General features: G+C 57.4%; 2 protein-coding genes across 2 annotated transcripts; both read right to left on the reverse strand.

Annotated features, from left to right (window-relative positions):
* Positions 1-26,897, reverse strand: BMP8B (bone morphogenetic protein 8b; the record flags this gene model as incomplete). The annotated part of the gene is made up of 7 exons (XM_080654427.1): positions 1-894; positions 3,888-3,998; positions 4,559-4,638; positions 5,450-5,644; positions 14,619-14,767; positions 15,144-15,333; positions 26,564-26,897. The coding sequence occupies 7 exons, from the start codon at positions 26,895-26,897 to the stop codon at positions 745-747; spliced, it is 1,209 nt and encodes a 402-aa protein (XP_080510553.1). The 3' UTR covers positions 1-744.
* OXCT2 (3-oxoacid CoA-transferase 2) lies at positions 10,824-12,740 on the reverse strand (the record flags this gene model as incomplete). Its single annotated transcript, XM_080657052.1, is given in 16 exon segments — positions 10,824-10,941; positions 10,943-11,066; positions 11,069-11,176; positions 11,179-11,217; positions 11,220-11,347; positions 11,349-11,577; positions 11,580-11,764; positions 11,766-11,828; positions 11,830-11,902; positions 11,905-11,945; positions 11,947-12,026; positions 12,029-12,063; positions 12,066-12,128; positions 12,131-12,178; positions 12,181-12,233; positions 12,706-12,740. Coding segments are annotated over 16 exon segments (1,422 nt in total).
* Positions 26,898-27,934: the final 1,037 nt, after the last annotated feature.

The following is a 27,934-nucleotide window of genomic DNA, read 5'->3' on the forward strand; positions in this document are numbered from 1 at the left end:
CAGTGAAGCCCCAAGATTTTTTGTTTCTCCAAAGGTAAAATTTCAATGCGCTGCATGCTGAGAAAGTACACACAGATCTAGTGCAGGAAGACAGAAGAAAAATGCCATTGGCCTGACCCCTTAACCATGCTGCTCATTCAGCTCTTTCTGAAGTTGCCCCACATGCCTCCCCGTGGCCAGCAGTTTGGTAATTCAGATCCGAAAATATAGAACACACAAGGCAAGTCCATGCTCTTTAACAAGTACCCAGAAATGCCTACTTTTGCCCCTGAGAAGGGTAGGCAACTGGAGGTGGGCCAAATCCTGTCTACACACCCCCAAACCCTGCAATGGAGATGGGAGGACCTGAGCTGGTCACCTTGGGCTCCAGGTGCCTCTCAGGTCATTGCATATCTGCCCACAGCCAAGCCAGCAATGAGCAAGGGCAGGTCCTCAGATAGGACTTTTGTGCCGACCCCAAAGAGCCAGTCAGCACGTGCCACTGGGGGACAGGGCTGGGGCAGAACCCTGCCTGATGACTCCGCCCACCAGAACTGAATGCCAGAATCTCTCACAACCTCAGGCAGGGGAGGGGTAGTGGGGCCTGAAAGGACCCAGCCCTGGCAGGAAGGAGGAAGGGGTATGGACATATTGATCTGAGGACTCGCCGTGCCAGTCCTATCTGTGGTCTGGCTGGGTTTGAGGGTCTCAGCCTCTGGAAAGGGGCTGACCCCGGCGGGAGGCGCTGCAGCGGCCGGCGGGGCCTCAGTGGCAGCCGCAGGCCTTGACCACCATGTTGCGGTGTTTGCGCAGGATGACGTTGTTGCTGCTGTCATAGTAGAGCACGGAGGTGGCACTCAGCTTGGTGGGCGCGCAGCACGCCTTGGGCACGGCGTCTGGCTTCATCAGGTGCACCTGGCAGGGAGGGGGCGGCAGGCAGAGTGTGAGCACTGGGGCCTTCTCCAGGACCCGCCCAGCGCCTGGCCTCCCGACCCTCCCTCCTCCAGCCATAGCCAGGGCAGGTGTGATGTGAAAATCTGCTCTCCTTGACCCCTTCCCTGCCCTGGGCCCTTAGGGCACAGCCTGGGCACCTGTCAGCTCCCTGCCACCACCCACTCCCCTCAGACCTGAGGGCCCTGCTGGTCCCCGGCACACAATGCACCTGGTGGCAGGTCCCTATGCCTGAGGCCCCTGCAGCACCGCCCCCCAAGGCCCCCTCCACTCTTCCCTCTTCTTGGCTTCTTTAAAAAAAATGTTTTTATTGATTTCAAAGAGGAAGGGAGAGGGAGAGAGATAGGCACATCAATGATGAGAGAGAATCATTGATCAGCTGCCTCCTGCACGTCCCCTACTGGGGATCGATCCCTCCACCGAGGCACGTGCCCTGACCAAGAATCAAACTGTGACCTCCTGGTTCATGGGTCAACGCTCAACCTCTGAGCCACACTGACCAGGCTTCTCTGGGCTTCTGCAATGACCTTGATCATGCCTTGTCCACGCCCTTGTTTGTGGCCTGTCTCCCCTCCTGGCTGATCCCAAGAGTGTTCATGGAGCAACTGGATAAAGGCTCGGATCCTAGCTTCACCCCTGGGGGTTCAACACCGCCATTTCTCAAAGCACTGTTCACCCTCCTAACAGCTTCTCAGGCGAGTCTGACTCTGGGAGATGAAGGAACAGCGCACACAGGCCACGGGCGCTGGGGTAGGACTCAGACCAGGTGCGGTGAGCCCGCTCCCTCTGCCTGAACCGCTCCCCCACCAAGAAAGAGCCTGACTGTGGAGCTATTTCGGCCTCCACACAAATATTTATCCTGCGACTTGGCAGGATGAGCTGAGTGAGCACTGGACTCCAGGTCAGGGCCCCCAGCTCTGGGGCAGGAGAGGAAGGACACCGACTTCCATCCGTGGGTGTTGGGGCCGCTCCGAGGGCCCAGGAGCGGGTGAAGCCCAGCCCTACACTGAGCCAGCCTGCCAGGAGGACTGTCAGCTGGCACTGGGCTGGCTTGGGGCCCAGAGCCTCTCTGCAGCCACTGGGGAAGCCGAGGCCTCTGCAGGGATGTCAGCCAGACTGGACAGGGGGCCACTGCTCCCCAACTTCCCAGCCTCCACATGAGGTGTCTGAGCTTGGCATTCAAAGGCCCACGTGAAAGGAACCAGGCAACACCGCCCAGTGTGCCGGCCGTGGGCTTTAAGTGGGAGAAGCCGGGAGGGCCTTTCCTGACTTGGGACCCGGGAGAGAAGTCAGGCCCCTCACGGATGCAGCCTTTCTGCGACTGCACCCTAGACCAGAGCTTTCTCAGATCAGCGGCAGAGAGAGTCAGTGTTTACTCCATCTGGCCCCACAAAGATTGATTTGCTGAGTCTAAATGCCATTCTATTCCATTTCTTTTTGAGCCACTAGGAGACCAAATCAGAGGTTCTGTTACTTTGGTAAATTGCGATCATTTATGACCCTCAGTTTTCTTTTCTGCTAAATGATACAATGGTCTTTTTTTTTTTCATTTCTCACACACATGCCCTGTGACTGCTGTGCCAGGATGGGGAACACAGAAATGTCCCAGACATGGTCCCTGCCCTCATCCTCAAGGCCTATGTTAGGGGCGCCTGCCCACCCAACGTCACCTCCCTGGACCGCCTTCGCTCCTCTCCAGCCCCACCTTCCTGTGGGCCCTGAGCCCACCAGCAGCTGCCCCTGCCCTGGGGCCTGTGCACTCGCTCCTTGTGCCAGGACCCTTCCTCCCATTGATGATGCCCCATCTCCCCTTCTCACAGGACCCACTTTGGCTGGTCCCTGGCTTGTGTGTCACTGAGAGCACCCCAAGAGGGCAGCTGCTGTCCTGTGTGCACCCATGACAGCCTGAGCACTCACTCCTGCTGACGAACAGTGGAGTCCAAGGGCCTGGACAGAAGTGGGGGAGGGGGAGGTACAGCCTGGAGGTGCAGGTGAAGCTGTCACCTCACACCCCTCACAGGGCCCGGGAGACGCACATCCATGAAGGACGGGAGGTCCGGATGGCCATCACATACACAGATCACCCTGAGTTTCACCAGGGAAGGCAGCCCCTGGGGTCCAGCAAATCCCATCTCACACTGAGAAAGGAGGCCTTTCAGACTCCAACAGCTTCCCTTACACCCATTTACTCCCACCTAAGGCATCACCTTGACAACCTCCTAATAGGCAAAGATAAGGCTCAGGCATAATAGGAACTAGGAGTCCAGGTAAATGTTCTAGAAAGAAGTGTCCCCCCCCACACACACACACACACAACCACTTAAAACACTGAGCAATAAGCAGCAACGATAGTCCTCAGAGAAACGATTTTTCGGCATTAAAGTTACCCCAAACACCAGCACATCAAAAGCCACAGCATCTGTGGAAACCTAAGAGCTGAGAGGACCGGAGAAAGAGCCAGCGGGAAGCAAGCGGAAGGGCCCTGTGCACAAGGGCTCAGGGGTGACTCTCCCGACTCACCATGAAGAGGGCGGTGAGCACACATGCCTGTCTCTCACCCCATGTGCACCTGTTGCAGAAGGTCGAACAATCCTGTGCACACGGGCACACGTGTTCAGAGCACACAGGCACCCAGGTGGGATGCACGTCTGTTCTGTATGTGTGTGCATGTGACCACCACACATACCTGCAGGTCCCCACATGCATGTGTGCACATGTGTGTGTGTGAGTGTGTGTGTGAGTGTGTGCACCAGCAATGAGTCTGCAGACGCAGGCTGGCCACACAGGGACCAGCACCTGCACAGGTGTGGGAGTTGAACGACACGTGTACTCGGCCGAGGTTCCACGTGAGAACCTCCGAGAGACCGAGCAGGCGCCCCCACTCCCCTCCAGGCTGCCCGAGCCCCTCTCCTCAGCGCACCCTCCCCGGGGCCGGGCAGCACAGGCTGGGTACTGACCAGGGACTGCACGATGGCGTGGTTGGTGGCGTTCATGCAGGAGTCCAGCGGGAAAGAGCACTCCCCCTCACAGTAATAGGCTGAGTAGCCTTGGGGGGCGATGACCCAATCCTGGGTGGGGAATGGAAGAAGGTGAGTCCCACCATGTGGCCCCTCCCACTAGCACCTGTCACAAGAGGATTCAGGGCTGCCCCTCACCCTCCCTCCCTCAGCCTCAGGGACCTGTCACTCACCCTCAGCCCCTCCTGAGCAGCCTCCCCTCCCCCCCCAAGCCTGGCATCCACCCCAAGACCCTCAGCGGACAGGGCTGGGACAACCTCTGTGGTCTTGGGGGGAGGGGGGGCGGGAGGGGGGCCTGCTGCCCCGCCCCCACGCCCCCCGCAGCTGCTGTCCCTGCAAAGGCACAGAGGCTCGGCCAGCCTGGCCTCGGGTCCCTTTGTAGCCCTGACACCTTATGGCTCAGGAGGCAGGTTGTCTCCATTTTCACAGTTTTTACCAAAAAGCACCTTTTCACCATAAAAGTAACACATTCTCCTTTTAGAACACTGGGGAAACTCAGAAGAAAATAATACGTGAAAAAAAACAAAAAACCCAAGTCTACCCCCTCCTGGAGACACACGTGACCTTCAGGCGGGGTCGTCATTTAAGAGAGAAGGGAGAGTGGACATTACCAGCCAGCCGAGGTCCTGGAAGCTGACATAGAGCTCGTGCCGACGGCACACCTGCCGACCGTGGGAGCCGTGGGCGCCATCTGTGGGGACAGACGGTGCAGGGTCTTTCCTGGGGCCCTGCTCTGTCCGCCCCCACGGGCTCCCGGGGCGGGGATGCCCTCACGGGCATGTTTGTGGGTTAAGTGAATGATGGAAACTAAGCCACTGGGTCCCACAAAGCCCGTCCCTGCAGCTCTGCTGGTGTCGGGCCAACTCAAGAGCCTTCGACGGCTCCCAGTGGCTCCAGAGGAAGCCCTGCTCCGCCCAGCCTCCCGACTTCAGCCTGCGGGCCTCCTGATGCTCAATAAACAGCCCAGGGGACCTTTCTGCCACCAGGCGGTGGCATCTCCTCCTTCCCTCCTGAGGCACCTCCTGCCCTCACCCCACCCGTCCTGCCACACCCTTCACAGGTCAAGTGCTCATGTGGAGGCCAAACAAGGGGCTGACTCCCATGAAAGAAACAAAGGAACATGGTCAGGTGAGGCCCGTACCCCCCGATTCCGAGGGTCTCGCCCGGTGGGGAGACCTTCGCCTAAACAATTGTGCATCCCGAAGGGTGCCTGGGAGAGAGCCGCGGGCACAGGGGCGGTGCTGCCCGGAGGAAGGGCACCTGATTCTGACGGAGGCTCAGGGCGGGCCCGGTGAGCTGGGGGAGGCCCAGAAGGGACCTGCGGTGGCAGGGAGGCCTGAGAGACAGAGCATGGCCGGTCCACAGGGGGCATGGGGCCAGGGAGGGTGTCAGGAGGGTGGCTGGAGGGTGACCACTGGCTTGACCCCTTGTGAGGGCCAGAAGGCTCTGCCTCCACCATTGGTCCTCGGCCTACAGCCTCGGGCCCCGCGCCTGGGCCTCACCAAAGATCCCCGGGAGCTTGTTGGGCTGCGGCAGCTCGTTGGTCTTCTTCAGCAGCCGCCTCCTCAGGGGCCTCACCGCCCGAGGGGCCCGGATGGGGCTGGGGCTCGCCCTGAAAAACGTGACCATGAAAGGCTGTTTGGAGCGCGGTGCCCGTCGCCCCAGCAGACCGGCCAGGCCAGGATCCACGCTGTGCCCTGAGACAGAGAGGAGAGAGGCGGTCACTGAGGACAGGGGCTCTGCACGTGGGCACAGCAGGGCTCTGCCAGGGCCTGGGCGGGCCCAGGAGCATGAAGGCTGAGGACCTGAGGCGGCCACTGGGCCGGCTTCCCTCATCCGAAGACCGGAGTCCAGGTCCAGCCCCAGCCCCAGCCCCGGGCAGCGGGTCTGAGGAGACCGTGGGAGGAGGCCTCCGAACCCAGGGTCAGCATTAGTGATGTCACAGAGCCACACGGCGGCCTCCCACCTCCGTCTGAGGACTCCCAGGCCTGAGGTCTCCCTTCCCGCATCCTCCCGGGGATGTTCCTGGGCACTGATGACACCGGCTGATTGGCGCAGCTGCCAGGGCGTGGCCGGTGCTCACCCGGCCCGAGAGCAGGGCCCTCCCTGTTTCCTGACGCCACAGACAGGCGGGCTCAGGGGGCGGAGACACTGGACCACAGTCCCAGAGCCCGGCTTTAGCCCAGGCCGGTCTGATTCCGGAGCCCAAGTTCCTGTCCACAGGCCGGCTCGTGGTTGAGAGAAAGGACGGCTGCGGGCAGGGACATGACTGGGCCTCCGCCCTCGGAATGGCGAGGTCTAGGAACACGGATTTTACCCACAGCCTCGAAGACTGAGGCCGCTGTGAAAAACGCTCATCAGCCTGCCATGTCCACTCCACCAAGGAACCCCTCTTCCTGGGCCTCTTCCTAGTCTCGCGTGACCTCGTGATGCTTTCACCGTCGCAGCAATGTAACAACTGTAGGGAGCCTTTTGAGGAAAAATGTCACTCATACACCATAATTCACTCAGAGATTAGCTTATCGCTAGACGCTTAGGTTACTTCCTGGCTTTCGTTATAAAGAAGAGAATGAGACAGAACCTCTCCATTTTCTTTTCCTGTGGAATGTTAGCAGGAGTGTGAGTACCAAGTCCTTTTTGTTTCTCAAACACAGTGACCACCATTCCACTTCCGTGTGCATTCCCCTCAATGTTGCAACACGGACACACACATACATGCACACCCATGTCTGTACATAAACACACATGCATGCATTTACATATACAGTGTGCAGATGCACACATACGTAGGTATATACACTTGTGCTATTAGCAGGTCTAACATGACCCTCCATTAGACACACAGGCCAAGGACACTGCCTGCCCCACCCACACTCCTGCTCAAAGGTCAGCTCTTAAACAGCTGTGCTTTAGACCTGTGTCCATGGGCCTTAGTGAATTGAACACCTAATGAATCCTAAGACCAACCTTTGACCTATGACGTCACGGCCACAAAACAATGCTCTGGGCCCATCAGAGGCTCCACGCAGGACTGAACCTGCTAAGACAGGAGGTTGAAGCTGCCGGTGCTGTTGCTGGAAGGAGCCCAGACAGAAGCCATTTGGGAGAGTTTGGGTCAGGGCAAGTTGCAGTCAGGAGGACGCAGGAGAACCACGAGGACACAGGCCACAAGACTCAGGAAAGCTCTGCGAGCAGAGGGGACAGGCCAGTGAGGCCAGGACAAGGCGGCCACGGAGCCACGAGCAGATGGGCGCTCGTCATTTGGTGGCACTGGAGTGGAGCTGCACGGCCTGGCTGACTCGGGGACGCCTGGGGCCCAGCAGCCCTCCAGCCTGTGTGTGCCGCTGCCCGGTCCCTGTCCCCTGGACAGCCCTGCCCGCTGGGGCCCGAAGGACATGCCCTGGGGCTGTGCTCACTGTTTGCTTTTCTTTGTGCAACTGTCTGTTCAAGGATCTCATTGGGGTGTCCTGGGTGCAGGGAGAAGGACATAGATCAACTAGGCAATGCCACTGAGGCAGCACGTCATGGAGGCAGCCTGTGTGGGCACGGGGAGCCTGACGGAGGATCCGGAAGCAGCTGATCCTAGTTCCCATTTCACAGAAGCAGAAACTAAGGCCCAGTGAGAGCACCTGTTCAAGGTCCCAAGCAAGCTGCCACCAGCCAGGACAACCCTACCCACCCCAACACACCCCGCAGAGGCAGGTCTGGGGGCAGAGGGGCCAGACGAGGGGACTGACCCCAGTTTTTCAGACGGCCTAACCTGGGAGGCCTGGGAATGGACCCCCCGGCCCTCCTTCCAGAGCCCAGAGCTCCCCTCCCATCCATCTTGAGCAGGGTTCGCCGCCTTCTCCTGGCTGTCTTCCTGGTGGGCCCCTCGGCTACCCAGCTCTGACAGGCCGCTGTCCAGAAAGGCAGAGATGGGCGCTTAGGAGCCTCTGGGGCCCAGGTACCGCCTCTAGACCTGACCTTGTGAGGTGCTGGCAGGCATGCTGTCCCCTTTGCAGTCGATGGGGTGTGCGTGGCCATGCCTGGAGCTGTGGGCCACGCAGGATGGAAGACGCTGCTCCTCTGAGCCAGGTGGGCCCCAGGGGACCTCTAGCCTCATCCATTTCTGAGTCTGCCCCGTCAGAGCCCAGATGCCTTGGCAGCTCACCTGCCCTACCCTGTCCTAATTCATGTGCCTCCCCAACTGTGCCAGGCCAAGCCTCTCCCCCAGGCTTCCTTCTGCAGCCCCTGCTCCACCTCAGCCTGAAGTCATGGATGTGACCCTGGTGCCACGGTGAAGGTCACTCGGGATGCCTGGTCGAAACCTTGGAGGGAATCCCAGCTGTGGACCTGGTCTGCTTTTGTCCCTTAGGTCAGTGATCGGCAAACCGGCTCGCGAGCCACATGCGGCTCTTTGGCCCCTTGAGTGTGGCTCTTCCACAAAATACCACGGCCTGGGCGAGTCTATTTTGAAGAAGTGGCATTAGAAGAAATTTAAGTTTAAAAAATTTGGCTCTCAAAAGAAATTTCCATCGTACTGCTGATATTTGGCTCTGTTGACTAATGAGTTTGCCGACCACTGCCTTAGGTGAGTGACTTCATCGCGTGAGGATGGGAAACTCAGTCCTTTTCCTCCTTTCTACTGCTTAACAGCCTGTAACTTGTTGGCCCCTGGGAACCTCGGCCTGTTCCACACTGCTGCTGGGACGTTCCCGAGTCCCAGGGCACATCTGCCCAGAAGCCCCCAAAGTAGACATCTGTCTACTCCATCCCACCCACCCCATCTGGCCATGGTCCCTGGCCTCTTCCCCCCACACCCGCAGGCTGTGCCCTCAGTGAGCACTGTCTCCCACCTCTCCATCCCAGGACCTGTCCCTTCCTGGGGATGAGGCCCCTACCAGGCCTCCCTGAAAGGCCTTCCTTGACCAGCTGGAACTTCCTGCTCTTACCCAGGGGCTCATGTTGGTTGTGCGCTGTGCCGCGCCAGCACAGCCAAGGGTTCGGTGAGCCTCAGGGAGGGCCGGCGAAAGATGAAGAAAAGACAAAGAGAATAAGCTGGGTCTAGGTGGATCTTCTGTGTGTGACTGAGACCACAGAACAGATCCAGACTGCAAGCTGATGCTTTATTTTATAGTCAGAGGTAAACAAGGTAATTTATAATGCTCTTGTAAGTTTCACTTGTTTTGGCAGCACTTGCTGCACCTCCCACAGCCCATTAGCTACCCAGGAAAGATCTAGGGAGCAGTCACAAGATCAAGCTTAATTATGCTAAGAGGGCTGTGCCCTCTAAGCTGGGACTTGTTTGCGGCTTTGCCAGCACGTCAGTCCAAGGCTTAACCCTATAACCGCTCCCTACAGTGCGCCCCCTAGAGCCATGCTTAGGAAGTGCAAGCTCCACGTGGGGGTGAGGGGGGGGGCTTAAAGCCTCCGCCAGATTCCCCCCTCCCCCCTCCAAACACACATACAAACTCACTTTTTTCTATGTCTTTGAGACTAAGGAGTCAGGATGAAATACCTCAAGCCCCTCTTGGATTACAAGAGAATATTAACAAGGGGCCTGTTCAGGCTCCACAACAGAGAGGGAGGACAGAGTGTCTGTTCAGGACACAGGAGCACCATGAGTCAAGGTGAGAAAACCCATCTGAGTCCATCCGTTACGTTTCTAGAACTCCTCCTATCATAAGCCACAGCCCTTGGCATCACACAGGTGGACTATTTATGGAGGAAACCCCGGTGGCACCAACAGCCTCTCCCCTTCAGCACTCATGACCAGGTCACTTCCCACCATAGTGGTCTTCCTTTCCTTCTGGAGACATCCACTTAGCTACGACGAGGAGGCGTGTGGGGAAGAGGAGGTGAGGCTACGGGAAACTAAATTTAGCAACAAAATGGAAGGCCCCAGCAGGAAAGTCTGAAGGGCCAAAGGAGAAAATCTTTCATTTAGACAGCATGTCTTCCTGTCACAAACTGACATTTTTTGGGGGGGCGTGGGGGTGGGGGGTTGTAATGCCCTAGCCCAGTGGTCGGCAAACTCATTAGTCAACAGAGCCAAACAGCAACAGTACAACGATTGAAATTTCTTTTGAGAGCCAAATTTTTTAAACTTAAACTTCTTCTAACGCCACTTCTTCAAAATAGAGTCTCCCAGGCCGTGGTATTTTGTGGAAGAGCCACACTCAAGGGGCCAAAGAGCCGCATGTGGCTCACGAGCCGCAGTTTGCTGACCACTGCCCTAGCCAGTTTATAAATTGCGTTATTATTACTGTTATTATTATTATTTCAATCCTCACCTGAGGATGTATTTTTATGGATTTTAGAGAGAGGAATGGAGGCAGAGAGAGAGAAACATCGATGTGAGAGAAACATCAATCACTTGCCTCCCATACGTGCCTGGGTCAGGGATCTAATCTGCAACCTGGGTGTGTGCCCTGACCAGGAATCAAACCCGCTACCCTTCCGTGCATGGGAAGACGCTCCAACCAACGGAGCCACAGCAGCAGGGCTGACGTTGACACTTGTGTATTTCCATGGGACTAGTAAAGTGGCGCCTTTGCCATCCTCTGGGTGGTTGCTCCCTCCCTCGACATTTCCCCACGTTCATGAGGGAAGAAACCTTCCTGTGGGGTCACCTCCAGCTGCACAGCTTTCATGGAGAATCACAGTGAAGAGGCATCCGAGTCCCGCACGCCCGCAGCAGCGCTTTCTGAGGGCCACAGAGCACATGGATGAACGTCTGCTTTCCTTCTGTTTTGTTTAAGTCACTTCCCTCTTGAGAGAACAGTCTTTCTGGTGGTAGAAAGCCTGAGGTGCCAGGAGAACACGGGTCAGGCTGCTTGTGAAATGGACGCATGTGATCCCGGACTTCCTCTTCCTCTGGATGAGACCCTGAGGTTAGAGTGAAAGACAAGCCTCTGAGCAAGGGCTCCTCCCAGGTGGGCTGTCAGCTGCTGCAGGGCCGGGCCTGGGGTGAGAGGGCAAGGCGCTCCCCGAGCTCTTCCTGATGTCCTCGGGTGAGGCCTTCCCAGAGCTCAACCCGCGTCAGTCCTTCCTCCTGTGCACGTCCCACGGCCTTTTCCATGAGGACGGCGTCCACGCACCGCTTCCCAGGCGGGGGTATCGAGAATTTCTCCAAGGTTTTGGGTTGTTGGCCTTGGTGCAGTGCTCCATGGTGAGCACTACTCCGGTCTTGATCCTGGACACCAAGTCCACCGCACCCCCCATTCCCTGCACCTTCTTTCCGGGGTCATCCAGGCAGCCGGGTCACCATACGTGGAAACCTGCATGGTCCTAGCACAGTTAGGTGGATGTGTCCCCCTCGGATCATAGCAGATGAGTCATCGCTGGAGAAAAAACAGCTCCTGGGAAGAATGATGGCGGTTTGCTTGCCAGCACTGATGAGATCTGCATCCACCTCCTACTAATGGACATGGACCCACGCCTGGGACTCCATCTTCACTGTGAAGGTGAACAGCTATAATGGGACAGATGTAGTTGCTGGCCAGAACAGGGGTTCCTATGTCCACGATGGCATACATGCCATCCTCACATTCCAGATCTTCCCGCTTGATGATTTGAGCTGTTACATCACCTGAAGACTTTTCCATCTTTCTCTTTCCGATGGTTAACCACTCAACTCTTTTCTCAGACTTTCCCCCTGCACCATGTGATCTACATGAATGTCTTCTGGGGCAAATGAGCCCACACCCACCATTTCTTCACCCTCCACCACGGAGGGTCCGGCAGCTCTACACGCGGGCAGGTTGAACTTCCTGGCGCTCCCCCTGGAGATAGCCTTCCACCCTTTCACCGAAGCAACATCCGCGGTGATGGCCGCTCCAAAGGACAGTGCTGCCCGTGAAGCGCCTCCCCTCTCTGGGCTGACTCATGATGGCCACTGCCCTCGTGGTCGTACCTGATGGGGACGCCTCCTTCCTGAACCAGAGTCCCGCTGGCCCTGGGCGTGTCGAAGGCGGCACCCCAGCCCCGCCTGCATGGATGCGCTCAGCCAAAGGGCTCTGGGGTCACCTCCAGCTCCAGCTCACCCGCCAAGAAGTGGAGCTCATAGAGTGCGTTCTGGCCCACGCAGGAGCAGACCATGCGATGCGGGTCATCTGCTTGGCCGCCAGTAAAGGCCCAGCCCGAAGAGGTCCACACCCATGTTGCTGCTGATCACAGTCAAATGCTCCACTGGGGTCTGAGCAGCGCCCCTAATTTCTCCGGAATCACACAGAGCCCAAAGCCCCACCCGTGATTTTCACCCCATCAGAGATGTCCTTCACGGCCTCCACGGATCCCTGAGAACTTGGCGTGGGCACAAGCGCTGATGGTGAGGCCGCACAGGCAGCCCTTGGCCCGTGAGGACCCTGAGCAGCCGGTGGGGACACAGCCCCTGAGCACTGCGGCCAGGAGCCTGCAGGAATGGGCCCTGCCAGGACAGGCAGCGGCTGGCCATGTGCGCCCCAGGCCACACATCAGAGCACGAAGGCCTCCGGGCTGGGGACACGCCAGCCTGCTGGTGCCGCCACTCCGCCCAGCCTCCCTCTCTGACCCAAGGTGCCACGCCTCCCAACCCCCCCTCTTCACCCCCAAAGGTGGACAGCCGCAGGGCCTGGCCTGGGACTAGCTCCGGGGCCCACGAAGGTCCCCAGGGGCGCCCCTCAGGGGAAGACTCAGTCGCAGGTCCCTTTCGGGCTCCATCGCTGAACTCCTTTCCCAGGTGCCGGCGCAGTTTCAAGGCTCTAAACCCACTTTTATATCTCACTGGTTCCCTAACCTGTGTCCCAGCATGCACCGCTCCTGGAACGACATTTTTACGGACCTCAGCCAGGGCGATCAGTGATATCAGGGCCAGAGAGAACTCTTCACCCCCCCCCTCAAACCTGCCCCTCTTCTATTTCCCCAACTCAGGGAAGGAAAAAGGATATATTTTAAAAATCCACTGGCACACAGAGAACAGACTGATGGTTGCCTGAGGGGAGGGGAATTGGGGGCTGGGGGCTGGGTGAAAGGGGAGGGATTAAGAAGTGCAGATTGGTAGTTACAGGCCTGACTGGGTGGCTCTGCTGGTTAGAGCACTGTCCCCATAGGCCAAGGTTTCCCTCCCATCAGTCAGGGCACATAGAAGAGGCAACCAATTAATGCATAAATAAGGGAAACAACACACTGATGTCTCTGTCTCTCTCCCTCTCTCTAAAATCAGTCAATAAAAAAAAATTAAAATTGGTAGTTACAACATAGTCACAGGATGTAAAGTACAGCAGAGGAAATACAGTCAATACTATTGTAATAACCAGGTATGGTGTCAGGTGGGTACTGGAAATATCTGGGGAAGCCTGTAAAGTATATGATTGTCTAACCACTATGCTGTCCACCTGAGATTAATAGAAAATAATATGGAATGTAAACTGTAATTTTTTTAAAAATCCAATGGCTCCATCCACTTTATTCCCGACCCCTCTACCCACTTGTCTCCGTTTCTGCTGCTACCAGCCCTCCCCCAGCTCTCACCTGGACACTGGCTGCCGGGGCCTCTCTGGCTTCCCTTCACTCTTGCCCCCACAGCTCACACATCTCGCTGAAGTCAGGGGTGCTCACTTTATGCATACAATAAATAAAGCTTTTACTTTACAATAATTGAGATGTACAAAAAATTGCAAAGGTACTTATACAGAGAATTCCCCTATACCCAGACGCAGTGTCCCCTGGGAAATGTTAAATTTCAATTACTATGGTACATTTGTCACAACTAATGAGCCAATATTGATACCTTCTTACCTAAACAGCATGATTTATTCAGATTTCACTTATTCCGCTTTCCCCAAGGTCCTTTTTCTCTCCAGGATCCCATCCAGGATCCCACAGGGCACTGAGCCATTACAACTCCTCAGGCACCTCTGGGCTGTGGCAATTCTCAGGCTGCCCTTGTTTTTGATGACCTTGTCAGTTCAGGCATTCTGCAGGCTGCCCTCAATACGGGTTTGTCTGATGTTTTTCTCATGGCGACACTGGGGTCATGGGTTTGGGGAGAAGACCCCGGAGGATAAGAGCCCTCCCATCCCCTCATATCCAGGGTACACGAGAGCCCAATGAGTTTCCATAGGAACCTTGATGGCCTGGCTGAGGTGGTGCTGGTCAGCTTTTCCCACCGTCCAGTTACCTCCCCTCCCCCGACACACTGTCCTCAGGGAAGCCAGTCACTACGGGCTGCCCACACTAAGGGATGGGAGTGATGCCACACCTCCTGGAGGGATCTTCTATGGAAAGCTAAATCAGACCCTGCCGTCCTCCACCGCTGTTACATTCAAGTAGCTCCCTAAAAACTCCACCCCTTATGCTGGTTTCCCCTAACTCAGAATGCCCGCTGCCTGCCTCTCTCAGCCCCTCTCCTTCCAACCTCTCCTTGACCCCTCTGCTCCCGGCATGCGGTCCCTTGATGTAGTCACACACGCGATCTGGGGTCCACCTTCGGGCTTTCTATGCCCACTGCCTGGGATGAAGGAGGCTCCGCCCCTAAACACCTGGTGGATGAAAGAATACCTGAATCCTCCTCCCACAGGTGAGAAAACGAAGGCTTGGAGGGTAAGTAACCTGCCGAGGTCTCAGTTAGAAAGCTGCAGAGCTGGGATGCAACCCGGACCCCTCTGATCAGAGCCCGCGGAGAAGGTTCGCTGCCTGAGCCGTCCTTACCGTCCTCTGTTTCCATGTAGAGGCGGAGTCCCAGGCCCTTGCTGCGGTTCAACAACCAGTGGTCACTGGCTGCTGTCACGTCCAGCACCAGCCAGCCCTCGTCCTCAGCTCGGAGCGTCTGAAGATCCAAAAAGAACAAGTCAGACTCCCTGTGGATACGAAAGAACAATTAACCGAAGCCGGCACAGCTGCCTTCGTGTTTCCTGTGCCCACCTGGGGACCGCTCCTGGGGCGTCGACCCTCCTGGCCCTGAGCTGGGCGCCTCACTGCCTTATCTCACTGTGTCTACCTAGAAAGGTGCTGCTGTCCCCGTGGGCAGATGGGGAAACTGAGGCTTGGGAGCTCAGTGACCCGTCCAAGTCCCACAGCCAGGACAGCAGGAAGGGGATTGAAGCCGGGTGCCAGGCCCTTGGTCCAAGCATCCTTCCTCTCGGAGGGGGTGCTCCCAGGAAGCCCGTCTGTCCCCCCAGGGCTGGGCCGGACACACACACAGAGTTTGACGGGAGGCGGGGTGTGGGCAGGCACCTGTTGGCCCGCTCTCTGACCACCTCGAACATGCTGATGTGGAGGGTCCTGTTGAGCAGGTGGGTGCTGGGCAGCTTGTAAATCCGGAACTCGGCAGCTGTGACCGCCTCCCCCGCCGGGATCTGGGTCAGGTCAAAGCGGAACTCCTTCCAGTGGGGCTCCTGGTGGCCCAGGGAGCGGTCGAGCTCCACTGCAAGACAAAGCGGGCTGTTCGCTCCTGGCTCTGGGCTCGGGCTCCTGGGTGGCAGGGCCCGTGGGAACCAGGGGCCTGGACAGCCTGGGAGAGGCATTTCCTCCCTGGGGAATGGGCCTGCCCACAGGCTCTGCCCCCAGTGCTGAAGCACCCGGAGCCCTGGAGTGAGGTGCCCAGCACAGCACCTGATGCACAGTGGGGCCAACAAGGGCAGCTTCCATTTCTGGCCCCCAAGCCTCCAACCCAGCAGGTCCGGCCCAGCCCCCTTCTGTCTCTGGGCCCACAGATGAGGCAGAGAGGACAGACCCCTCCTCTGGAGATGGACTTCAGACCCAAGGAGAAGAGGCCGAGTGGCGGCAGAGACATGACTGAGTGCACTTCAGAGTCCACCCAGGTGTGTGGATGGGACGTGGGACGGTGAGCGCTCACAGCTGACATTGGAGCTGGGCCTTGAGGGGTGACAGTGCATTCACCCCGAGGTCACGGGACAAGAATGCTGCAGAGGAAGGGACCACTGTGAGCAAAGGCCTGGAGCTGAGAGCTGACAGCACAGCCAGGGAGACAACAGCCATAAAACACAGCGAAGGGCGCAAGGGTGGCAGGGTCCTCTTGGAGCAAGGTGGAGGAGGAGGGAGGGCCAGAGGGAGAGATGGAAAGGAACAAGAAGCAAGGTGGGAGTGACAGCTCCTGGGAGGCCTAGTCAGTGCTGGGGAGTCGGAGGTCCCGTGGTGTGGTGGGATCTGAGCGGGCTTCCTGGAGGTGGTGACATCTGAACTGACCTCAAAGGATAGGATGACGACATCTTGGCAGGTGGGGAGGTGGCAGGGAGGGCTGTCTAGGCAGAGAGGACATTGAATGCACAGGCTGAGTGGGCCAGGGCCACCCACAGATCAGAGGGCTGTGAGTCTGGTGGTGGCCTGAGGAGAGTTGGAGTTCCGGCCTAGGAGCATGGCCGTGCCTCTGGCCAGTGGGGGGCCAGGGCTCTGGGGCAGCAGGGAGCAGGGTGTGGTGTGGAAGCTGTGCGTGGAGGTGGGGTGAAGCATGGGCTGGAGGGGGACCGGAGGTGGCTCCGTTGCGGGACCTGGTCCAATACTTTGGGCAAGAGGCCGCTTGTGCCGAATTAATCCCACATTGCCCAGCGGCCGGAAATGCCCAGGACAGTATATTTAGGGCCGTCTCACTTTAGCCTTCTGTCACTTTCAAACACTGAAAATCTGTGTTTCCGGAAAGCAGGGGCGGGAGCCGCCCAGCACCTTCCCCCAAACCCAACACAGATTTTAATTACATGTCTGTGAGTCTTTTTAAAAAGTCTCTCTCTGGCTACTGGGCTCAGTGACCACAGGTCACCAGGCTGGTGGCAGAGGCGGATGTGGGGAGCACGTCCTGTCCTCGTGGTGGGAACCTGGTCCAGCGATGGCCGGGCAAACAGCTGTGCTGGGTGGGGCCAGCAGACACACGTGTTTGGGCAGGAGATGAGTGTTTCATTCCCAGACCAAGAGGAGAGGAAAGAGAATGTCCATCGTCAGACAGGAAGCTGGACACACAGCAAGTGCCCACGGGAGCCAGGCCGTTTCAGAGACACCGGTGGCACCGGGGTCGTCCCGCACAGGCAGAGAGCGTGGAGGGCAGGGTCCTCCGCAGACACACGCACACGCACGACTTTGGTGACAATTCCCGCGCATTCAGGGACCACACAGCCCATGTCCATTACGTGGCTGTGTAAGAATCCAGGTCCGCGGGATGGAATAGGCCCAGGCTGTTGGCTGTCACAGGGTGTGGCACAGAGAGTGAAGGCGTGTAGTTCCTTCACACCCTTCATCACACCCTTCATCGGACCCTCTCCAAGCATCGCTATGTGCATCTATCCCCAGGCAGTGGGGACTGACGGGGGGCGGGGGGGGGGCGGTCACGGGGACTCTCTGTCCCCAGGCAGTGGGGACTGACGGGGGCGGGGGGGGGGGCGGTCACTGGGACTCTCTGTCCCCAGGCAGTGGGGACTGACGGGGGCGGGGGGGGGGGGGCGGTCACTGGGACTCTCTGTCTGCAGGCCTGAGGCTGATTTCCATGTTGGATCCGGGGACTGAGGGAACCAGCCGCAAACCTGCCAGCTCCAAATGGGCACCAAGCCGTGCGGCCTCCCTCCCGTGCTGGGTCAGGAGCACCTTGTTCACCTGAACGGACGCTCGTTCCAAACGTCCGGCCTGTGTTTTGATAAACCACCGGTAGCTCCAGCACAGGAAACTGCCCCCCCTGGCTGCTCCCGGCAAGCCCCGGAAGATGGGACATGGTTACAAAAATGCTTTCATCAAAAGCTGGTGAAATTTCCTGAAGTATGGAACTGGGTAAAGAGAGCAACTCGTTTATCTGACGGTCAGCGGGGAGGGTGGGAGGAGGACCTCTGTGGATTTGCAGCTTTTTCAGTTGCTTTGAGTTAGGAGAGATATTGCCCCAAGGTGGTCTTCTGAGAAAGCATTTTCTGGCCTCGATTTCCTCCTTGTTAACTGTGCAGATCAAGCTGCTTTCACCAGTGAGGCAGCTTCGGCAGCTTGGAGTGCAGGCCTGACCTTGCACCACCAGGCATGTACTTCCCTCTTGGCTTGTCTCCTCCTCTGTGAACTGGGAATAAAGATGCTGCCCAGCTTTCCTCATGGGCCATGAAAGGGCTTTGTAAAGAAGCAATGGGCTGGGCGGGGTGACCACTCCACAGGAGTTTAGGATGAACCTGACTTGAAATCTCCCAACTTTGTGCCAAGGTGTGATACTGCCCGGAGGCCATGTCAGAGATTCCAAAGCCATGGGGTGGAGGGAAAGGGAGACTCTGAATGATGTTTTTCTGTACTCATTTGTTCATTTATTTATTCATTAATTTATCAAGTTCAATTTATCAACAAATATATCAAATTCTTACTATATGGCTCTGGCAGTGTGGCTCAGTTGTTTGGCACGCATCACTGCACCAAAAGGTGGTGGGTTCAATTCCCGGTTGGAGCACACACCTCAGTAGCAGGTATGATCGCTGGTCTGGGCCCATGGGGGAGGTAGCCAATCAACATTTCTCTCTCTCTCTCTCTCTCTTTCTCTCTCTCTCTCTCTCCCTTCTTTTTTCTCTAAAACCAATAAACATATCCTCAGGTGAGGATTTTAAAAAATTCTTATTGTAGATAAGAGTCTGTCTGGACATGGAATACAGCAGTAAACAAGACAGAAGTCAGGTCTCTGCACTCATGTACTTTACAGTTAATGGGGAGGGAATATAAACAACAACAACAAAACAAGTAAAAGAGGGGATGCCATCTATTATAAGTGGAATATAGAGGGTTGTGGGGTCAGGAGTAATGGGAAAGGCGTGGGCAGTGCTTTTCTTGGGGTAGTCAGTATGGCATTCCTTTGAGTAATAGGTAAGAGCAGACGTAAACATTTACACACGTTACTGGTAGGAATGCTGTGGACAGGAACCTGGCAATACCCTCTTGCAATACCCTAGCAAAATTACATATGAATTTATCCTTGGACACATCGATCCCAAGGACAAGAAGGCAAAGGATGAGAGCCATGTGCACAAAGCTATACATTGGGCACGAGAGACAGACAAAGCTATGTCTTGCTCAATAGGGACCTCTAAATGTTTATTTTCCACAAAATTACAAAGGCTGCCCAAAATGTTCAAACACTGAACCAGCTTCTGTCTGGGGAAGCAGCACACACATTTAGTTTCTGAATTGCCTTAATGTGGCTTCCAGAACAATAACAGTCATGAGTCATCATGCACTAATGGGATCCTGGGCCTTCTCCTCCAGCACAGTTACACAACCCCCGGGTCCCACGTTTGCAGGAAGGGCCCCCGTGAGCAGGAGGCAGCCTCCACAGCCATGACCACCATCAACATTCTGAGGCCCTGCACCTGCCACTCACAGATGCCACACCCTGCACCCACCAGCCTGACACCAGCAAAGGCTTCGGCTATTTTCGTGCCTGGAAGAAAACTGAGTCACCCAGATGACCTACGTCTATCTTGTTTCTGTCCAAAAAGTAAGACTGCAAAAGACCCCCCTCTTGCTCCAGCCCAGAGAGGCTGTTAAGAGAATAGAATCTTCCGACCTGCCCGCCAGTCCTTCCTGCCCTCAAACCCTTCCCCAAGCCTGGCAGGGCCCCAGGAGGGGTGTAAGCTCAGCTCTGTGTTCCAGGACCTTCCTGAGCTGACCCAGCCCATCCACACGGCCTCCGGGACTTTCCAGTTCCCAACACCCTCCCAAACCCTCCCGGAAGCCACTGTCTTCTGGGTGGCCCCATCCCATGTCTGAAGGCTGCTTTCCTCTCAGTCCAGCTGTAAAGGCCCCTTGTCCTCTTCTGACCCCACACAGATCAGCCTGCTGGTCTCGCCCTTTCCCCATCCCAGGGGCCCCTGTGCCTGGTTCATCGGCCCCCACGGACAGTGAGCAATTTGAGGACAGGGACCAAGCAGTGTGAAGTGGAAGCAGGAGGCTCCGTCCCCTTCTTCCCAAGAGCTCCTGGTCCCCAGGACAGTGGCTCAGGGCCCAGCACCCCAGCTGTGGGCTAGGGCACTGCTGCTGGTCTGGGAGAGGCTTCCTGTCACGGTGTCTCCATCAGAGGCCACGCACGTGTTTCACTTTCCTGTGGGACTTGCTGGCCCCGAGGCCGAGGGCAGGCCCCCCCAGGGTCCTGGAGGCGGACAGGCTGGGCCTATCTGGCTGGTCCTATCGGTAATGGAGGCCAACGGGCCCACTTCAGACCCGGGTCCCCTCGGCCGGTGCAGGCCCATAGGGGAGCTGAGGAATTGATCACCTATCGATTCTGCATCCTGAAGGGCAGAAATCTCAGCGCTGCCGACAGGAGGCCCAAGGTTTCATGGCTGCGGTATTTTTAGTCAGTTCTCATTACTGACTTTTTTCAGAGCTCTTTCCATAAATGGCTCTGCACACATAATTACCCATCCGGACCTCAGCCGGCTTCAGACCCCAAATTAAAGGGGACACCGCACACGCCACCACATCAAGCCTGCCAAGGCCAGAAATAGACCCAGGGAGATGTGAGCCAGGGGGAGGCGAGCCCTCCGGTTCAGACCGGGGAGAGCACGGAACTGTGGGCGTTTTCCAGAAAGATGTGGTCTCGGGGACACATCCTCTCTCCTGTGGGGACCGTGTTCCCTGAGGAGGTGGCCGCCTGTGCCTCCACTCTGCGCTCACCCCGGAGCAGCCCCCGTCGGGAGGCAGGGGTGGGCACATTCTTTGGTCAGAGCTGCAAAAGCCTTCAGGGCAACCCTGCATAGATGGGGAAACTGAGGCCCAGAAGGGGCAGAGACTGGCCAGGGGTCGCATGTCAGGTAAGGGTCCTTCACGTGGACTCTCAGACTCGAGCTGATACAAAAGGAGTGGCCTAGGGTTCCTCTGGGCGGCAACACTGGGACGGGGCCACCTGTCTTCAAGGTTCTTCCGTCAACAGGTGCCCTGAGATGCCTGCTGCAGCCACCCCGCTCCAAGCAGGACCCTGCAGGGACTCAGGATCCCAGGGGAGGACCCAGGACATGCTGCACCCATTGTCAGTTTCTGAAAAGACAGAGGGCTGGCCCTGCTCTCCCCACCGGCCAGGCCAGCCTCCTGCACCTGGTCCCAGCCCTGCCTCCCGCTGACTTCCTCCCCTTCATCTTTGCCCACAGAGACGGGTGCATGGCAGAGGGGGCCGGAGGGAACATGAAGAGTCAGATTGGTCCCTGCTCTCAGGTGGTTCATGGTCTCCTGGGGAGGAGGATAAAGAGGGTAGACACACCCCTGAATCTACAGGGAGAAAGTGACTAACAACCAGAAAGCATGGGGGCTCCAACCATGGAAGGAGCCTGGCTCTTTGGGAGGAGTGGGGGGTGGGAAGAGTCAGGTTTATGGAAACCCCTGCCTACCCCCTTTAAAAACAGAAACGGAGGTGAGTGTAGTCTGTGCAGAGGGTATAACACGAGCAAAGGCACTGAAGTAGGATGTAATGTATCAACCAGCTCCCATCTATGAAGTTCCAACCATGAGACGGGCATCCAGCTGGCCTCACTGCACATTTCGCTTAGTCCTACTCAACCCGGGAAGGTAGGCCTCCTGCACCTTAAAGGTGTCTTAAGAGTGAGGAAGTGGCCAAGACCGGTTTGGCTCAGTGGATGGAGCGTCGGCCTGAGGACTCAAGGGTCCCGGGTTCGATTCCGGTCAAGGGCATGTACCTTGGTTGCGGGCACATCACCAGTGGGAGGTGTGCAGGAGGCAGCTGATCGATGTTTCTCTCTCATTGATGTTTCTAGCTCTCTATCCCTCTCCCTTCCTCTCTGTAAAATATCCATAAAATATATTAAAAAAAAAAAAGAGTGAGGAAGTGCCCTAGCTGGTTTGGCTCAGTGAAAAGAGTGTTGGCCTGTGGAGTTAAGGGTCCAGGGTTTGATTCCAGTCAAGGTCACGTAACTTGGTTGCAGGCTCCTCCCCGCCCATGCCTTGGTCAGGGCTCATGCAAGAGGCAACCAATGGATGTTTCTCGCACATCGATATTTCTCTCGGTCTTTCCCTCTCTCTTCCACTCTCTCTAAAACTCAAGGGGAAAAATATACTCGGGTGATAACCTGCAGTGCCTGATGGTGAGGATTAAAAAAAAAAAAGAGTGAGGAAGGGAGGGTCGGAGACTCTAAAAGGAACCTGTGTAAAGTCTCACGGCTCCCAAGTGGCAGAGTTGGGATAAGCACCCCAGTTTGATATAGCCACGGAGGGATGAGTCCAAGGATGCTCAGAGCAGCTTTATTCATAACCCCAAACCAGAAACAAGCCACATGTCCATCAGTAAGAATGGGTCCATGTGGTGTGGTCATGCAACGCAATATAATTCATTTATAAAAAATAACTACAGATACAATATCGTGGGTGAATCCCAACAATATTATGTTGATGAAAAACCACACACAGGACTACGCACCGAATGATTCCATTCACATGAACTTCAAAGAACAGGCCAAATGAACGTGTGGTGACAGAAATGACAAAGTGGCTGCCTGAAGGGATTGGCTGGTAGGACTCCCAGGGGCATTCATGTCATATGTGTCTGTGTGGTCTGAATTCTGTGTAATGAGCATGTGTTTTTTCTGTAAGCCCCCAAACAATAGACACTTTAAAAATAGGATTCTCAGTTTACAACATGCATTCAGTCCAGAAAAGTTCAGAGGCCCTTACTGGACCCAATGATGGGCCAGGCCTCGGGGTGGGTGGAGAGGCAGCTTCTATGTAGGAGAAGAGCAGAGGATGTACAGGCAGGGAGACCACCTGCTGTGTGGCCTTGGGAAAATCAAGGACCGTCTCTGAGCCTCATCCTTCTCCTTCACAAACATATGACAGTAACTATGAGAGGGCAGTGAAGGAACAGATGTGGAGGTCTGGGCTGAGGTCATCCCTGGGTGTCATCTCACATGATCCCTGAGCAGCCCCTTACGGTGGGTACCGTGAGCATCTCCATTTTACAGAAGAGGAAACTGAGGCTCTGAGAGGTGGACTGGAAAGTCCAGATCACACTAAGAGTAGGCAGCATGCAAATTCTGTCTGGGTCCCAGGTCAGAACCCTGAGTCCAGTTCTGTCTACTCCCCCCTGCCCACGCCCTCCTGTGTCCAGATGGGGGTGTCACTGTCTAGACTTGACAGTCACCTCTGTGGCTCCTGTGTTTGTCATTTGTCTTTCCCACTACAAGGACAGGTCCACCAGGGCAGGGGCTTTGCTTTGTTCACTGTCATATCTCAGTAACTACAACTGTGCCTGGCACAGAGCAGGTGCCACATGACCATTTGCTCAGTGAATTAGTGAAAAAAAAAAAAAAATGAAAGAATTCCCTAGTGAAGAACCAAAGAAAGTGGCCTGGGGCTCATGGAGGTAAAGAGTCAGCCCTTCAAGGTCACAGGGCTAAGTAGGACCTGGGCCAGATCCCTCACTCCCAGCAAGCCCCGCCTCTCCCAAATACAACAGCCTCAGTTTGTCAACACCTCTGTTGCCCGAGACCCAAGAAAAATTCAGTCTGGAGCAGGGAAGGGTCAGGACAAAAGTGAAGATGGTTTCATTCATTTCTGGCTGGACTTCTGCCTGCAGTGCCGTTCATGCCTCCGTTTCTCAGTGGAAGATGAGCACCTGTCACCTGCTCACATGAGGTGAAAAAGGATTCTGGGAACAAGCAGAGTTGGTCCTGCCTGCCTCTTTGCTCCCTCATGAGGGGCTGGGCCGACCTGCAGTGCCTGAGGTGCAGCCAGTCACACCTGTGCTTTAAGGAGAATGTGAGAAGGTCTGACCAACAGAGCCACAGGGTCAGAGCTGGGAGGCCCCCTGTTTTTCTGACACCATCACTATAGACTGGATGGGAGACCAGAGGCCCAGAAAAGAGGAGTCTGAACCTGGGGGTTGCTCAGCTCAGGGCTGTCTCCTCCCTAAGCCCAGGGACACCAGGGAAGGTTCTGTCTTCTCCACCTGGGTATCCGCTCCCATTACTGTGTTCTGGCCATAGGAAGCCAAGTTTCTACATGTATAAGATTGCCAGGCAAGCCAGGCAGGGCCACCAGTTCTGGCCACAGAAGTCTAGGAGAGGCCTATGGCCACTGGGTCCCACAAACTGCCACTGATGGTCAGGGACCTGGCCGGCACCAGGCCTGGCTTCTCAGGAGCCAGATGAGGCCGATAGGAGAGGTGGAGCAGGAGGCAGAAGGTGTGGGAGCCGGGGCGTGGGAGCTGATAGCACAGCAACTCTGCTATTAGACTCCATGTGGCTCAGGAGCCTGGGGCCTGGGCCTCCAAACAAGAAAAGAGTCCTGCTAGGTGTCTAATCCCCACATCAGTCTAGGTAATTACCAGTTAAAACCACTCTCACTGAGAGTTCTACTACTAGTGCAATTATTATGTCAGCTGGGCTTCCACTGAACACGGACCAGCTTGTTGATCCCACAGGTCTTAGATCTTATGAAACAAACAGAGATGGTGGAGGAAGAAGCTGGGGTTTGGAATCCTCAGCCTAGATGATGACATGGACATGCTGTGTGGCCTGGGCTGGCCATTCAACCTCTCTGAGCCCATGAAATGAGGCTGGTAAAACAGCTTCGCATGGTGCTGCATGGATGAAACAAGGAGTTCTAGAGCTATGGACGTCCCAATGCTAGTTTTTATTCTAAAAATTGGTGAAAACGCCTTTGCCTGGCTTTTAAAATCTGTTTCTGGGTTTCACATGTGTATAACACACATGGGGACGTTCCTGTCATATCTGAACCAGGACTGGGCAGTAGCTGGGAGGGACCAGAGTCAGTGGCGAGGCCCAGGTTCACCCTCAAAGAGGGGGCTGACTTTCTGCTCCTCCCAAGTATCAACCAATCACACCACAACTCTGAGGATGCACTGATCACTAGGGGTCCCTTGTATAAGGAGCGGCCTGAGGCTCAGAGAGGAGAGGGACTTGCCTAAGATCACACAGCAGAGTCAGGAGGGGAGCCAGGTCTTCCTGAGCTCAGGGCACTGCTTGATTCACAGCAGCAGCTCCCATTAGGGCTGTGCACGCCTTGACCCAGGGGATGCTGGCTGAAGCAGGACATGGGCTGGGCGGTGACTCACTCTGGTAGATGGCTCCCTTGGGGGCATTTTCCTGGTGACTCCATCCACAGCTCTTCTTGGTCCCGAGCCCTGGGTCAGCTTGTCCCAAGTACAGAGCTCCAGCCTCAGTTCCACATACTCTCGGTCCCTAGTCCCCGCCCTGCCCTCTAACCAGGAAGGCAGCATCCAGAACCAGTGACCCAAGTCCTGTGGCTGGCACTGGGCTCTCTGCAGAAGTTAACAGCTGCCTCCTACTGCTCATTGCCCCACCTCAGCCCACCACCAGCCCTCCTTGGCTGTCCCCTCTTCCCGCCCTCCTGCAGGAAGCAAATGGCTGAGGACCTCACAGTTCCTGCTGCTGCTCCATCCCCTGGGTTCCTCTGCCTGGACCACTCTGAAAGCTCCCTCCACCCTGAGAGCCTGGTGCCCTGACAGCAGAAATGCCCTTAAGGACCAGAAGCAGGGCCAAAAAACCTGGGCCTGCCCTGGCTGGGCCACGGAGAGGCCCTGCTATCCTGTGTGTGACAATGCCTCTCCCAGCCTCACTGTCCTCATCTGGGATGAATATCATGGCTGTTAACTGGGCTCTTGGGAGGACTGGGTGATGCTGTAGGTGGAGGGAGGCTGGTGGCCTTGGCAAGGGTCCTCTTCCTGCTCTCAGCCCCTCAGCTCTCCCCACTTTGAGCTGAGCTATAGTTCTTGGGTCCCCAGGTCCCATCTGGTGTCTTTCTGAGCCCAGGCCCCTGCCCATCACTGGCCACAGACAGGAGGCAGAGGGGACGTGGGACAAATATGCATGACTGTACATTAAGGAGAGTTTAGTAATGGAAAAGGATATTTCTGAGAACTTTAAGGGTACATGGCTCCAGATTTGCTGCAGAGAGGAAAGCTGGGCTTTGCCTGGGAGAACAATGAGGGTCCAAGCTGCCCATGGGGCCATTCCACAGGCCTGGACACTCACTGCATGTGAAGCCGTGTCCCAGGCTCTGGGCGTGGTGACAGGACCACAGACAGCCCCACTGAGCTGAGTCCACGCCTTCCCACCTGATTCTGACAGCCACAGCCCCGCCTACAGGCTGCTGAGAGGCTGCTGGGGACTCAGGACACTGGGCTCTCCTCTCCGCTCTGGTCATTTTGGTGATGTGACAGGCGGGCGTTCTACAGTGAACTTTGTCCCTCTCCTCACACTGCCCTATCTCAGTGACAGCATCACAGCCTGTTTACTCATCGTCTCCCCAGGACCAGACTGTCTTCCTGGCACTGCCCAGTCCACCTGACTTTACATGATTCCTACCTTTGGGTGTGTTTGGAGGTGGATGACTGTACTTGCCCTGGGACTCGAATTCCTGCGTCTGTCCCGCCCGACCCACAGCTCACGGACCCGCCCACCTTAGACCTGGCCCCGCTGACCCGGGCAGCTCCCACTCCCCTGCGGGGCCCTGTCCTCCACACGGTCACTCCTGGTTCACCGCCGGGGCACCCACTGTCCAAGATTGTGCAGTGTCCCCTGCAGCCCGTGTTCCTGCCGAGGGGCCACCATGGGAGCGCGCGGACCCGGCTCGCTGTCCCACACGCGCATCCTCGCGGAGGTTCGGCAGTCACCGCGGATCACCGACGCCCACGCGGAGCCCGCACTCACCCATGTTGACGAAGCTCATGACCAGGTCGGCGCGGCCCAGGCGCCGCTCGCGAGGGCCCCCGTCCTCGTCGTCTTCGCCGGCCATGGCGTGGTAGAGGTCTAGCATGAAGAGCGGCGCGGACGCGGGCAGCCGGGCGGCGGCGGGCGGCGCGCGGGGCCGGGGGCGCCCGGGCAGCCCGAGCACCGCCAGGATCTCGCGCTGCAGGTCGCGGCGCTCGCGCGGGCCCAGGCGGCGGGGCGGGCCGCCGGTTGGGGGGCGCGGGCCGGGGCCGCCGCCGCTCAGCGCGCACAGCGCCAGCCCCAGGAGCCACAGCGGCCCAGGGCGCGCGGCCATGGCGGGCGGGACGCCGCGCTCACCCGACGAGCATCCGCTTCGCCGCGGCCCGGGGCTGAGGCTCCCCCGACGGCGCGCGGCGGGCCGCGCTGGAGCTCGCGGGACAGGACGGGCGGGAGTTGCCCGCGGCTGCAGCGCGGTCCCCAGAGAATCCGCGCGACACCTGTCGCGGCTCTGGGTCGGGTGGCGTGGACGCCAACACCTGAGGCAGAAGCTACTCGGGGACTGCGGACCGCGGCTAATGTGTCTGCCGCCGCCGTGCCCTGCAGTCGGGCTGCGGACGAGGTCGCGCAGTCCAGGCGCTCGGGGAGGTGCGGACCCACAAGCTCCGCTCAGCACAACCCTCGGGCTCTGCCGCGCGCCCGTCGGCTGCCAGGTCCAGCGTCCGGCTTCGGGCCCCGCCCCTCCGGGCTTGACCAATGGGGGCGCGAGGCGGGGGCGGGGGCGGGGGCGGGGCCAAAGGCCCCAGAAACCACCTTCACGGTGAGAGCTGAGCGCTGTAATTGATGTTGTGGGCGGTGCGCCCGACAGATGCGACCTGGTGGGTGGTGGGCAGAGCCGACCAGGGACACAAGGATCAGCTGTCGGGGTCGTCAGGGTCGTCCCGGGCTGCCCTCGCAGCCTCTGGCCACGCCATTGGGGGGTTCGGGGCCGCTGTCCGAGGGCTCCAGGGTAGCGGCCGGGTCCGGAGAAACCAAGAACATGCGCTCCCGCAGGGCGTGTCTTTGAGCGACCCCGCCAGGCGAGAACTCTGAGTCTTGGTCTGGCCAGCGAGTGACCCGGCAGCCCCGCCTTGGTGCGCTGTGTAACCCCAGAACCCGAAAAAAGGCTTCAGTCTCGTCCGGAAGGGCTCCGTGCGTGCCAGCCAGGCCCGGAGAGTGGGCACCTTCTTCCGCCAGCACAGCTGGGCCCAGGATCCCCGCCACCACAGCTCCTGGCCGGCCTCCCGGCGCCTTTCCGCTGTCCCCTTGCATATATTCCTGGGGGCTTTTCCCTCCTTGATGACAGCTCAGTCTCTGCTCCCAGTGCGCCCACCC

Source organism: Plecotus auritus (assembly GCF_963455305.1).
Source record: "Plecotus auritus genome assembly, chromosome: 2".
In the NCBI taxonomy this organism is placed as follows: Eukaryota; Metazoa; Chordata; class Mammalia; order Chiroptera; family Vespertilionidae; genus Plecotus; species Plecotus auritus.